At 41.9% G+C, this 13,362-nt stretch overlaps 1 protein-coding gene across 2 annotated transcripts in view; it reads right to left on the bottom strand.

Moving 5' to 3' along the window:
• The window catches only part of marchf8 (membrane-associated ring finger (C3HC4) 8), an 81,833-nt gene that overhangs the window by 7,127 nt on the left and 61,344 nt on the right, over positions 1-13,362 (bottom strand). Inside the window, exons 4-7 of one of the 2 annotated variants that reach the window (XM_056396169.1) lie at positions 8,562-8,641; positions 7,189-8,136; positions 1,778-1,958; positions 687-822 (exon numbers count right to left, since the gene is read on the bottom strand). In XM_056396169.1, the coding sequence (XP_056252144.1) occupies positions 687-822; positions 1,778-1,958; positions 7,189-8,136; positions 8,562-8,641 (1,345 nt within the window). The remainder of the gene's footprint in view (positions 1-686; positions 823-1,777; positions 1,959-7,188; positions 8,137-8,561; positions 8,642-13,362) is intronic. The other variant, XM_056396168.1, reaches the window with a different exon arrangement.

The raw sequence follows: 13,362 nt of genomic DNA, 5'->3' as shown, positions 1-13,362 counted from the left end.
TTATCTTTTATCTGCTGATAACCCAGGCACACACTAATAAAAACACGTATTTTATCTTTGTGAGGACCTTTTGTTTTTGACTGCATTCTTCACTTTAACAATAAGACTAACCATGAACTGACCACCATTTTAATTCGCAGCACACACAAATACAAAACCTGATCTAACCTCATGTAATAAGTGAGAATGAACCCGGGTCACCTCACTTTGTAATAATAACCTCTGAGAATTTCAGTCTAAAACTGGATCTGAGGCTGATAAAAGCATATATCTGTTTTATAAATCTCCTTTCTTCTTTTCTTTTATCTCTTAACTTTCTCTTTTATGGACGTCAGATCTAAAATCAAAGAGAACTGAACTGAACTGAAACTCGCAGACAAAAACCTTCTACACATTTGTTCGTTCTCAGCCGTGACTTTGATGCCCACTGAGCTTCTGCAAGTGAATTACGCCCCCACATATATTCCAATCTTAGAGAACATTTCACACTGTTCACACTCACTACTCGCAGCACCAAAATAACACTACAGTTATGCAGATTTGTCGTTAAATACTGTGCATGAATGACTTGGGGACGGTGGTGGATTGTGGATGAATGGATGAACATAAAACTACATCTAACACCGGACAATGTTATGTTATGTTAATTCTTATGTGTATGTTTGTGTGTCTGAGTCTGTGCTGACCTTGTCTGATTTCATCCGCCGTTCTGTCGATGAGAACGTAGAGCGACCACACCACGCAGGTGATGGCGATGACGTGGAAGGTGACCGAGCACATGATCTTCCTTCTCTCGCTCGCCGTCATCTGTAGTTTCTCCCACTGCAGCAGACAGGACAAAGGAAGGACATTTGAAAAAGGTCAAAAGAGGAACACAATGCATTTCACACAGAGAAAAACAAAAGCTTTCAAACACAAACTTAACACTTTAACTGTTGGCTGTCTCGGCTGTTTTCTGGAGCAGCTCAGAGTGTGAGCTAAATATTTTATGGTGAGCAGTCAGCTACTGTGATCAAGATCCAATGCTACATAAAGCTTCTTGGCAGGGTGAGTAGGATAGAAAAGAAAAGTGGCATGCGGCACTGAGCACAAAGGCCAGCTACCCTGCTGCCTGCCAGCCAGCTCAGTTAACACACTGTAGCACCTTGTCTGTCACTGGCTGCACAATACATCAGGAAATGAGCCCAGCGATTCAAGGAAAACACAAAATATAACATCAGCATACAAGTTGTGTAGACTCTCCCAGCATCCAAATGCATTACTCACATATTCATTGTTGAAATGACAAGATTGCAGGGTCACTTTGACAAGAAGCGGGTATGAGATGAATCCAAGCATCCTTTGATAAACACTTCATACCAATACCGACATACTCATCTCATCTCGAATTTCTCCGTGCGCCCACTCAAGAGCAATTTCAATGTTCACCATTGGGATTCAGAGGCCATTAACAGCGGAGCATTTGTTTAAGGCCTTTTGTGCAGCTAATGAAGGGTGGAGAAATTTTAATTAGAGTGTCCTGCTATCTTCAGGCCACAGTGATTGATAAGAGCCTTTAATGGAAGTGTTCTGCCTCTAAAAAGTTCCGCTTATGAAAACGGCTTCAAAGCTCAGTGTCAGGCTCGTGTTATCTGCGTGACAAATTGGAGACAGCTTTTGGCATTTTCAGCTTCATAACAAAGGAATTTATTAACTGAGACTGAACTAACAATATGAGCATTAATTGACTTTACGTCCCACTTCATACAAACATGTACACATACAAACTACGTCTTACCTTGCGCAGTGGTTTGAGCTTGGTCTCCATGATGAACTCATATTTACAGAGCTCACAGCAGCGAGTGTCAGAGCTCTTGATCCACTGCTGTAGACAGGCCTGGTGGACGAACCGCAGGCTCCCCGTGCAGTGGCATGGTGTGATCAGAGGACTCTCGTCATCCCCTTCACAGTGACAAATCCTACGGGAGCCAAAGAATACAGTCAACACTAAGCTAAAGGCAAGACAGCTGTAACAGAAGGAAGACAGGGGGGGGAGGAAAGATCAAAAAGAGAAAAGTTGGCAGGCAAAGCTGACAGATATTTCACCAAACTCGGGCAAACTTGAATTTTGGAGGATATATGTCAGCGAACTTGTAGCGTTCTCTAGTAATACGTATAATAGGACAAGGTGTTTAGAAAACGCTCATACCCAGATACAGATATGCCATATATATATATAGATATGAAACACAGTGAGGTGGAATATAATTTCCCAAATATAAAAGAATATTAACACACTGAACACAGATTCAATACATGTCCCACATGAATAAACCCTATCAAGACAAACTAATTTGATTAAATGCACTTCATTTGCAAATCAAGATGACATTTTCAGAGAATAATCTTCTGTGTTCTTGCAACGTAGCAGCGCAAAAATTGAACACAGAAAATCTAACCTGAGATACCCTGCAGTTGGGGCAGCAGCAATCTTAGTTTCGGTGTTGGAATAACTGACACATTTATAAGTTGCCTGTAATGATCAGCATTTTAGGTTGACAAATACAGGAAGAGCAGACTATGTAATCAACAGCGTTGTGCATACAGTTTCTCAACACTGTTTTTTCTATCAGATGAACTCAAGTGCCCCTTCATCAACACCACTGTTCATGTTACTAATGTGTTTTGTTTTGTTGTCGTAAATTTTTAAAGCATCTATTTGTTATTTGTTGAAATGCTACTGCATGCAACTGTATTCAGTCTGACAGGTGAATGCAATATTGTGTTCAGCCCCTGTAGATGCTTGCAGAGTCTTCTGTAAGGTATTCTGGGCACAGATACCAACAACTGGAATATTTGATTAGGTGTGTGCAACCTCTAAAGACTGCTGGACAGGTTTTTCTCAGTAAGAGGAACGAATCAGATCTTTTAATATCAGACCGGAGCGGTCCCCCTCTCGTCCTTAAGATTACATAAATCGGACACTATCTGACAGGCTGGAGGACGGCAGCTATTAATCAGCCCAGACTAAGAAGGGGTGTATTTGTCTCAGTCTGCCTGTTCAGTGTAAGTGAGAGTCTGTCTGTTCAACTGCTGCTGAGACAGATTGTGTGAGAATCCAGACTATGTACACACTTACACCAGTAAGTCAGTCAGTCTGCCACAGCAGTGAAATTCAAAATGAAGGGTTGGAAAACGTTATTAGTGCAACTTATTGCCTCTAAGTTAAGCCAATATCACACGCACACACCCTACATGGAGGAAGAGGAAGCTAAAGTCATTATGATCTCAGAATTCAAAGGTCAGGACGTTGACCTTGTTGTGACTGTTCAGACCAGGACAGAGTGCTCAGTAAATGAGGAATAAGCCCAAAAATCAGCTGCTGCTTGCTCCACCACAACACAACTTTAATTAAAGGTCAGCCTAATGTCTCTGGCTAAACAGAGCAATTGTAAAGGGAGGAAAATCTGCTATAGTGTAGGATAGAATGCATGCACATTTTCCTGCAGAGCCTTCATAGATAAATTAAGCAGCTATACTTCAAACTCACTTTTTCCACCAATTTCTACCAGCAGATGCATAAACTAGCAAAGACGTCTACTATGTTTTCCCCAGAGTGAGTTGCAGAGTGCAGTGGCACTTCTCTCTGGGGAAGAAGAAACAAGTAAACAAAAGCATGGAAAGAGGGAAGAGACGGTGAAGAGAGCAGGTTTTTTTTTATCAAATGGTACTGGTTCAGGGGAGGATAAGAACACATGAAGACACTCATGCACACCCACATGTGCCCCCACACATTAGAAAGTGAGCGAGCAAGATAACGTCTATTTCCAGACTTTACTGATCTGGCCAAAGCGTTACAAGATTAAAAGACAAAGTGAACGAAGGAGGATAAAAATAGGTCATTTCTACGGATTTCTCAAACAGAGGAGGAGGAGGAGGGAGTGCAATGAGGACTGAGGGATTAAAGGATAGACGAGGCATAATTAACATCTCTAGAAGAGGCTTTTTTTCCTGTTGGTTATGGCCTGGCTGCTTTGTTTGTGTTTGTTTGTTTGCATGGATTGCAAGATGAACTGCAGATTTTCATCCCACACATACTGTATTCCTATTTCAATTAAAAAAAAAGAAAAAAAAAAAAGAATCAGCCTAAGGACTTGGACTCTCTTTTGGTGCTCATATCAAAGGCTGGTCAGATTTAACAAATTATTCTAATGTTTATGTGGATTCTTTATAAGCGTAGGAGGGGATAACCATAGCAAAATCCCTACACCTCTACATGGAGCCACGGTGGAAATAAAATGATCAGTAAGCAGCATGAGTGGAATCGTCTGTTCTTCTGTCAAGAAATGTAGGTTTTTGCATTGGCTGCTAGAAACAACCTGGATTGTATACAGTGTTTCAAAATGCACCATGAAGATTGAAATCTCACAAATGGAGCACAAGCACAGAGAACTCAGCTTTGTCATTCAGACATATGAACATAATAATTTTGCAGATTTACAGCTAAATTATCTGTATCTGTGTCAGCAGCAGCACGTTCCAAGCACCATTAGGCATGGGAGGGAAGTTAAAATTTAATTTGCATCACTTGAGCAGCCAAAACACTCCCGGTTTAACAGTAATTTTAAGATGGCAGATGCACCGTTAGAGTATGTCAACATTAAAATGTGAGAAGCAAAACAGAGTTGGGAAATCACAAGCACCACAAGCTGAAAGGGAAACAAGCTCGGCGGTATTACAGCCCTGGCATTCGCTTTCTTCCTGTTCTCACTTGTCTGTTTCCTGGTACTTTTTCTCCTGTGGCATTCAGATGATCTTTGCACTCCACTCTCTCAGTGTGTCGCTTTAACATCCCCTCCCTCCAGCTACTCCTTGTTATGCCCTCATCGTGAAATGTTTATATATTAATTCTCAAATGAATTTTTTAGCACCAATCTGTTTTTTTCTTTCTTCTGCTAAACAGATTTTCATAAGGGTGGTATGGGGCAGAGTATGACATCTGAGGCATTTTGTTCTCTCCTGTTCTCAGCCTGTTTTCAGTCTCAACAGTTTAAGCTCTCTACTCTACCAGAGACACGTTGATCATAGAAAAACACAATTGAATTAGCGACAGCACCACTAGGAGCCATCTACCTATTTCCTCTTTTCGCCTCTCTGCACGTCTTAAGAGGTTACTTGTCTCTCTTTGTATGGCCATGCTTGCCTTGAAAGAGAATATTAAATTTCCTAAGAAGAAGCTTATCTTTCGGAGGAAGGTTAAGGAATTACACAGACTCTAGCTGGTTTGTATTACAGATGTAAAAGCTTAAAAGGTACCCTATGGAGGTTTTGAATACCAGAAGCTCTGTGGAGAAATGTTTTTGCTGTTTTGTGGTTCTCAACTAGTAGGTGCATGAGAATGACAGAGGGCGATATTGCAAAATGTCTGGCTTGAGTGTGCAAGCCATAAAAAGACAAAGAAGAGAAGAAGAGATGAATCAAGAACTGGAGACGGCTTAAAGGTAGTCAAAACGTATGACTGAATGTAATAACTGCCATTTACTTCAAAGAAAGAGTTAAATGATGTGTTTATACGCCTCTCTGCTGATCATCAGATGCAGGCAGTAATGTGTCAAGGTACAGAACAAAGCACCGTGTAAAAGGTAGGTAAGAAGATAACTACTAGCTGAGGTAAATACAAGCTTTTTAAATAATCATAGAAATCAGCTTTGGAACTATTTTATGAGAAAGTTAATGCATTCAATATGTTTGCTAGGGTACCCACAATGCATTTTGAGTAGGAACACTTAATGCTAATATAACTCTGTTTTTTCCTCTAAGGTTTTTCTAAAAGGTGACATTTCTGATTAGGAAATAGTCCAAGTCTCCTCTTATCAGACTTCCAACTGTTATGTTTTGAAATGTTGTCAATAAAAGAGCTGGCTAATAATTAACGCTCTATTTGTCTGTGGAAAACACCCACACACCCACACACATGCACTTTCACAGGTGAGGTCAGCCTTTGCTTTGAGCTCACGTTTTAAGCCACCTGACAGAAAGCTGGCATGATGTGTTTGTGTGAATGTGTGTGCAGTCAGAGACTATGCAAACTATTTGAAGCCAATAATCTCCCTCCTGATCTCCAGCTTTCACCTCGCCAATTCTGAGGTCATGTTTCTCTACCAGCCCACAGCTGACGTATAAGACGTCTAATCTGAGACACAGTACATACACAGACCACAGCTGAGGGGGCATCAAAGACAGACCTATATGATTGATGATGATGATTATTTTTTTTGTGTGTTTTAGACTCAACTCTCATCAATCCAGTGAACTGCTCCCAGGCAGAGTATTGACACAGATACTGTGACCCAGAGGGGCTCAATATTCCTTTCCTTGGCAACTTACCGCTAGCAAACCTCATGTGTAGGGGCCACACAGCCATGACCTGGTCGGTAATCAAATATTACTCAGTCTGTCCCTCCTACCACGGCCAATCAGATTGTACAAAAACTGTCATGGGAAAAAGACTGATGACAGCCCAGTTGACCCAATCAGACAGATGCCATAGGTTCAAAACAATTTATTGTACTCAGTCTGTCTCTGTTCAACTATTTATCAGACAGACACGCACTCCATTCCTCAATACTGTTAAATTCTCTAGCCTAACCTCTGCTCCTCTATATTTTCCTTAACATTGCCATTGCCCCTGTTCCTGCCTTTACTACAAAGCATGAAGCTTATGGGCAAAATCAATCACAAATTTCAGCAGCCCATGTAAGACACTTTAAGGCCTCATCGATCTTGTAACGGTGAAATATTATTTAAAAAACTCGTCTTGACAGCACAGTGAAAAAAATGGCAGAGCACTGAGCTAACAGTGAAATGAAATGAAATGAAATGGTATGAAATGAAATGAAGCCACATTTTTGCTCTACACACACACACGAGGGGTTGAATCAGGACAGCTGAGGGTGAGGGTGTTGCAGTGCGTGTTTAGACTAAAGCGTCTATGTGTCAGGTTCTTCTGATTAACAGGTCCACTCCGGGCGGGGGTTTTGAGGACAAATGCAGCTGAATGCTGGGTAGTTACACTACAGGATGAGAAGCTCTCCACTACTCCACAGGGCTCTGGGGTTCACTGCCACGTTAACGGCACAGGGGTGGTCTGGGCTCTACCAAGTCACAGTAAGGGTGGGTGTAGATTACACCATCCAGACAGTCACCCACCTGCAGCAGTCCCCAGATAGCGAATAGGGTGACAGTGGCCCAGTTTTCTCTGACAAAGGGGATGGGCAGCAGTCCAAGTCGCTGTCCTCATCCATATAGCACAGGGGGGCTAGAAGAGCGCCTGGCCCAACCACGGTGACTGTATCTGGGGTTGCCAGCTGGCCCGTTCCCTTTGTGGCTGGACTGGACCGGTCCTCCTCAAACACGTCATCATCTCCCAGGAGATCCTCAGGGGGGAACCCTGACTCGCTGCCTTCCAGCAGGGCACTAGAGGACTTGGTGATGTGGAGGTGAGAGGCATAGCTGCCCAGCTCAGAGCACTGCAGGCTGGCCGAGGTAGAGGATCGAGAGAAGGGGAGGAGGAGACGGAGGAAATTGGCGCTTGGGGAGGGATGTTGGTGGAGGTGGGTGTTGGAAAGAGGGGGAGGAGGGGCAACGACAGAAGGGTCAGATGGAAAACAATTGGCGGGAGGAACGCTCAACATGTACTTATAGTTGTTGGTGAAGGAGGGGACGAGGTGGGGGTGGGTGCGTGTTGAGAAGGTTGGATTTGGGTGCTGGTGTGCGGGTGCCGTAGCCGCAGCCAGCTTGCCATTGAGTGTGTGCGCCCTTCGATCCAAGCAAGGCGGCTGAGCAGGCTCAGGCTTCAGCTCCAGCTCTCCCTCGGAGCAGGTGCGATCTATGAAGTGCAGGCCACGACAGAGACTGTCCACACGCTGGCCCACGTCATTTAGAGACACAGAAAACCTGAGCGAGCCGTTAGGTTGGATGTTGACGGAGGATGGGCGGAGCAGAGAGAGCCAGTCTCGTTGTTTAGTGTGTTTGGAGGCTGGTGGGGCGTCTTTGCAGAAGGTGGTCACTGAAATACCTCCTGAGCCTTGACAGGTTTTACCATTAGAATTCAACAGAACCACTGCGGTCTGCTTCTGACAGTCCTGATGCTGACTGCTGTGTCAAAGTGTTTGTGCATGTGTATTTATGAGAGGAACATGTGAGAAACGACAGTGGTGAAGGACAGCAGGAGAAGGAGCGGGGAAAGGGCAAAAAAGAGAAATGGAAAAGACATCATGCATTTGAAATCAAAGAAATCTGAATAAAAGGAGATAAAAGGTTTTGGAGGCTCTGCCTGAAAATACCAGACAAGACTAGACGACCCATGTTACAATCACATCCATTTTACAGCAGGTTACACGCAACCAGGGCTACTCCACACACTGCCACTGTGTTGTTCAAAGGTAAAGGGTAAATCAACACCCCCCACTGGTAAGGCTCTTAACCAGTAATGGACTGCTAAATAGATCAAATTTATTGTCCTCAGGTGTTCACATCACTCAGTGGCAGTAAGAGCGAAATGAGGCTGAGGTGGTTTGTACCTGCAGATGTCCTGGCTGGATGGGGATACTGATGTCCTCGAGAAACTGCATGGAGCGTTGACGGAAGTCGGGCTCCCCGCCTGAGGAACAAAACAAATGCACAAAACAACACAGTTTAGGATAGACAATACAATAATGAGATGTCTTAGTGAAACCTTCAGGCGAAATAACTACTGTATTATTCAACAAACAGGATCAAATCATATCGCTGCCAGGAAAGATCCAGTGTGGTGAGAATTATCGGGCTGTCAGCACCGGAATCGGATCCTTACAGAAAGAGTAAAAACACGTCACACACTGATGCACAGGGTGATAAAAAGGGAAACCACAATACTGGCAGTTAATCTATCTGATTAAAGTAGTGCCAGGCAAAATCTGTCTCAGTGCGTCACGGAGCAGGAAAAACACGACGCTGCCACAAAGTGAGGGAGGCAGACTGCGAGACAGAGGGAGAGTTATAAAGAATGAGGTGCCGAGAAAGGCACAGGTGGGGCTGGAGGCTGTGGAGCCTCCACAGAGAATTTTTAAACAGGTGCACCTGCAGGTACAAGGCTATTAAAAAAAATACCCGCAGTATTATTCATTGTAGCTTTCGCCAGTTGGTGAGGACTAACCTAAAATGGTCTTGAATTTCAAAGGAAACTTCTGGTTCATTACCATTTGAGTTTATTTAAGAAGTCGTGGCCATAATTTCTACTGGTTATAATCACATGTCACTGATCATATTTACTGCTGAGATCTAGGAACACGACTATTACTACAAAGTCCGACAAGGTAAGAAACACGAGCGGTCAGACAATCGGACAGGCTGTAAACACGCCAACAGTTTGGCTGGATTATCCACTTTATTTGGAAGAAAATAAACGAAAGTGAGAATACATGAAATGTCTGTGATAAAGTTGCCTTCAGGCAAAGTCGGCAGAATGTGAAGAATAAGAAAATCATTTACAAGTTATTCCAACTTAGTACTGTTCATACATTATTCTAAGCTGGTGCTAGCCTTGTAGTCACATCACTTAAATACCCAATAATTGCTACTTCTGCTGTGTTACAAATTTGGAGTTGTTCATTAACACATGCAATGAGATACAAACTCCAAGGCTCCTTTTCAATTAGCTGAATCAATTGTATTAGTGTTAATATTGGATTTTAATTGGATGTAACTGCCACCAACGGTGGCTTTTCAGACTGTTTTCTCGATGATTTATTGTCATTTGTGTAGTTGTTATTATAGAGAAGGAGATATTGTTGCTGTGAGAAAATCCTGATATCACCAACTTGGAGATTGACATGAACGTTTTTTCTCCAGTCAGCCTGAAACTGACTATAACTGCGAAAATGTCTGACTGTATGATCATCTAGTTCACTTCTCTTTAGCAATGTTGCCCATTTCCACATCTCAGCATTTAACATAGTTCATACACTGGTATCATTACCCATGGGAATGATGGCCAAAACTACAAAAACTAGACTGTTACATCCTTTAATGGAATAGTTTGATCTTTTGGGAAATTTGGAAAAGGCTACGGCCAGCAGCAGGTTAACAGTGACTTCCTGGAGTCACGCACATGGTGGCAACAAGACTCCATTATGTTTTTAACCTTTGGACAGAGCCAGGCTAACTGTTGCCCTTTGTTTACAGCAGTTATGCTAAGATAAGCTTACCGTCATCTGGTTCCAGTTTCATATTTGCTGTAAAAACATGAAAGTGGTAACACAGCGTCCCGGGGCTCTTACACAGTGACAGCCACAGACTGGGCAGGGAACATAAAGAATAGGATCAGATAGTGTTTGGGTTGCTAACGTAAAGACACAGGGGTTCTGGCAATTTCAACGAGAAACTAATTACCTATTGATTTCATTTCTAACTAAGGGGAAATTTATAGCTCATCGCCTGACACTGGTCGATAGGAAATTCAATGCTCAGCTTTGTCCTTCAGCCTGTTTTTCTGACTGTACATGAGCAGCACGGTCCTCTTTAACTGGCTTTTTTCAGACATGCTCTCCCTCTATTTTGTATTGTTGTTATTTAATAGTTAATTTTAGCTTGCATTTTCACCAGCTTATTTGATTTCTCTAAAATATTCCATTTCATTTACTTATTCTAATAGTTCACATTCAAGCGTTCTGCTTGGTGCTCCTGCAGGAGAATGGACTATAAGCAAAATGAACAGACAGCTCTGAGAAGTGGCTGAGAGACAAAAAGATCACATCAAAGCAATAAAACATTATTATTTTGCTGCTAGCTCTGCTGTATATTTATCTATGTAGGTGGAACATGCTGCTTCAGCGTTACACTTACAGAACAATAACCACAAACAAGCAACTGATGACATATGCCGAGTTAAAGCCTTGTGTGACTGAATTCTGACTGCAGACTGATAAAAAAAAAGAGGTGGATCATAATTGCACTGATGACTCTGGGTGGTAATCTTTATACCTTATTTTATTCTAGGTGTGTGTAAATATAATGTTCCTATATAATCTTGCCTGTTAATCATTCATATTGCCATCTGGCAACAGATGCCAACAAACTGTCACTGTCAAACAGTCAAATAACAGGGTGATAACACAGTTGAAACAGTAATGATTAACTTCCCAACAGTGCATATGACTCTTCAGATTTCTATTCTGCTCTCATAGCTGCCCTCTCCTGTGACGAGGACCTTTGATGAGTAAATGAGTGGCTGCGTTTAATGGATAACCACAACACTGCAAGCGGTGGTATTTCAACAACTGCTGATAAATTGTGTTAGACGGCTTCGATACTTGCCACCTTTTACTTTCGAAACTGTAAACTGTGTAAAGAAGCATATTTTGAGGTGTTAATTAGATAAAATCCAGCCTCACATCATATTCTCACTGTAATGAACACCTGTTTATTGTGCTAGGTGAAACAGTTTCCCAGTATATTATCATAACTACTCATTTAACCTCTCTCCTTGAGGACACCCACCCTCCACACACATCCTTCATCCATGCATAAATTACTCTCTTTCCTGCTTGTTATACCTTCTCTTATTCCTCTAACACACCTCAAATCTGCTATTACTTCAGCCTCCATTCTTCTTTTACCGTCTCTACCTGGAGAGATTTTCTAGTCACAGGGGCCTTTCAAAGAATAACCTTCAAGGAACAATGAATCACTGTCCCCCAGTGTGACACTTCTAACAAGCTGGACACATGTGAATGGGCCAGGTGTTGACAAGATGCTAACAGAAAGGCAACACAGAAAATAAGCACAACAGGTTATTATTAACCTTGAAAACAGTACAAAACAATCCCAAGATGTCACATCATCAATATTACTTCCACAAACAATCAAACAATCCACTTACCAGCATTCCCCCCAGCTTTCATCCATATCACATGGTCTTCATCAATGGACAGAGTTTGCTCAGTTGTGATGGAGGTCAAACTGTTGACATGAATGAGGTAGGCCACGTGATACAGTGCAAAGGCAAGTAAGAAGGCCTTGAGTTGGGACTGTTTTGTCAAAATGACTGTTTCCTGAATCAGAAAATGTAATTTAAAGGAATAGTTTGGCAAAAAGCTTTATTCACTTTTTTGCCAAAGGTTAAACAGGAAGATCAACACCACTCAACAGCTGGTTAGATTAGCATAAAGACTAGAAACAGGGGTAAAAGCTAGCATGGCTCACACAACCCCCCAGGCTAGCTGTTTCCTCTTGTTACCAATCTTTATGCTAAGATAACCGTCTGCTGGCTGTAGCTTCATTTTTAATGGAGAGATATGAGCGGCATCTTCTCATGTAACTCTCAGCAACAAAATTTATATCTGTCCCAAAATGTCAAACTTTTCTTTTAATGCTTAACTTTTAAGCCTATGTACATTGTCAGAAGTCCTTAATAATAATAATCTACTATTAGTGAAATCGTAACAGATACTGAGCTCACGTGTGAACAGATTCATCTTCATGACAACTGAGCAAATTGGTGAAGACCATTGATACCAGATAAATCTCCTAAGTGGACCTGAAGTTGTTAAAAGATGAAAAGATTTTGTGCTTAATGTAACAAATTTGTTCTAAACTAAGATTTGAGTGTGACATAAAAGTGACTGATGAAGATTTGAAATCATTCCACTTGACTTCTGGCTGCCTGAACAGGGATTATATTGTTTGTCTGTATGATCTTTCCATTGATTCACTGGAGACTAAGAATATGTATCCATCTATAAACTTGGCGCAGGGTTAATCTGAGTTAGGGTGTATTAATGCTGAGATGTTTTTTCAAGCATTATGCAACAGCCTTGTGCAAACGTATGATAAATCAAATCTTTAATCAGCAAGTTCTTTTATAATTCAACTGCAATCGCAGTTTTTTTTATTTTCCTTTCGATGACTCATTTTCATTTTAAAGTTTCTCCCGAGCTCTCACAAGGTCACACTTTATTCAAAAGCGAGGATCCCAGGTATATACAGTTAGTGTCACGTCATGATATGCCAAGTGCAGGCTGTGCTGATAATGTATATCACACTACATTCCAGCAGCATTTCAATGCAACTGCATCACGGCTCAAGGATATTCAAACTATCACCATCTGTAAGAGACTTACAACAAGAGAGGAAGGGGTTAGATGGGTCAAGAGGAAAGGCTAGTTTTTATGATTATAGACCGGTAAAGTATACAATCACTATATATCAATAGAGCTGTGTCAAGTATGAAGCAGGAGCAAATCGCTGCAAAATTCAGTCACAGACCTAATCTCTTCTTCTGACACCAAGCAAGTGCAGAAAATCCACTGTCAGCTTAGATGCTATTTTTCATAAGCTACTCTA

The sequence above is a fragment of the Seriola aureovittata genome, chromosome 14 (assembly GCF_021018895.1).
Source record: "Seriola aureovittata isolate HTS-2021-v1 ecotype China chromosome 14, ASM2101889v1, whole genome shotgun sequence".
NCBI lineage: Eukaryota > Metazoa > Chordata > Actinopteri > Carangiformes > Carangidae > Seriola > Seriola aureovittata.
Note: the sequence above shows the minus strand (reverse complement) of the source record. Positions and strands in the feature narration are given on the sequence as shown.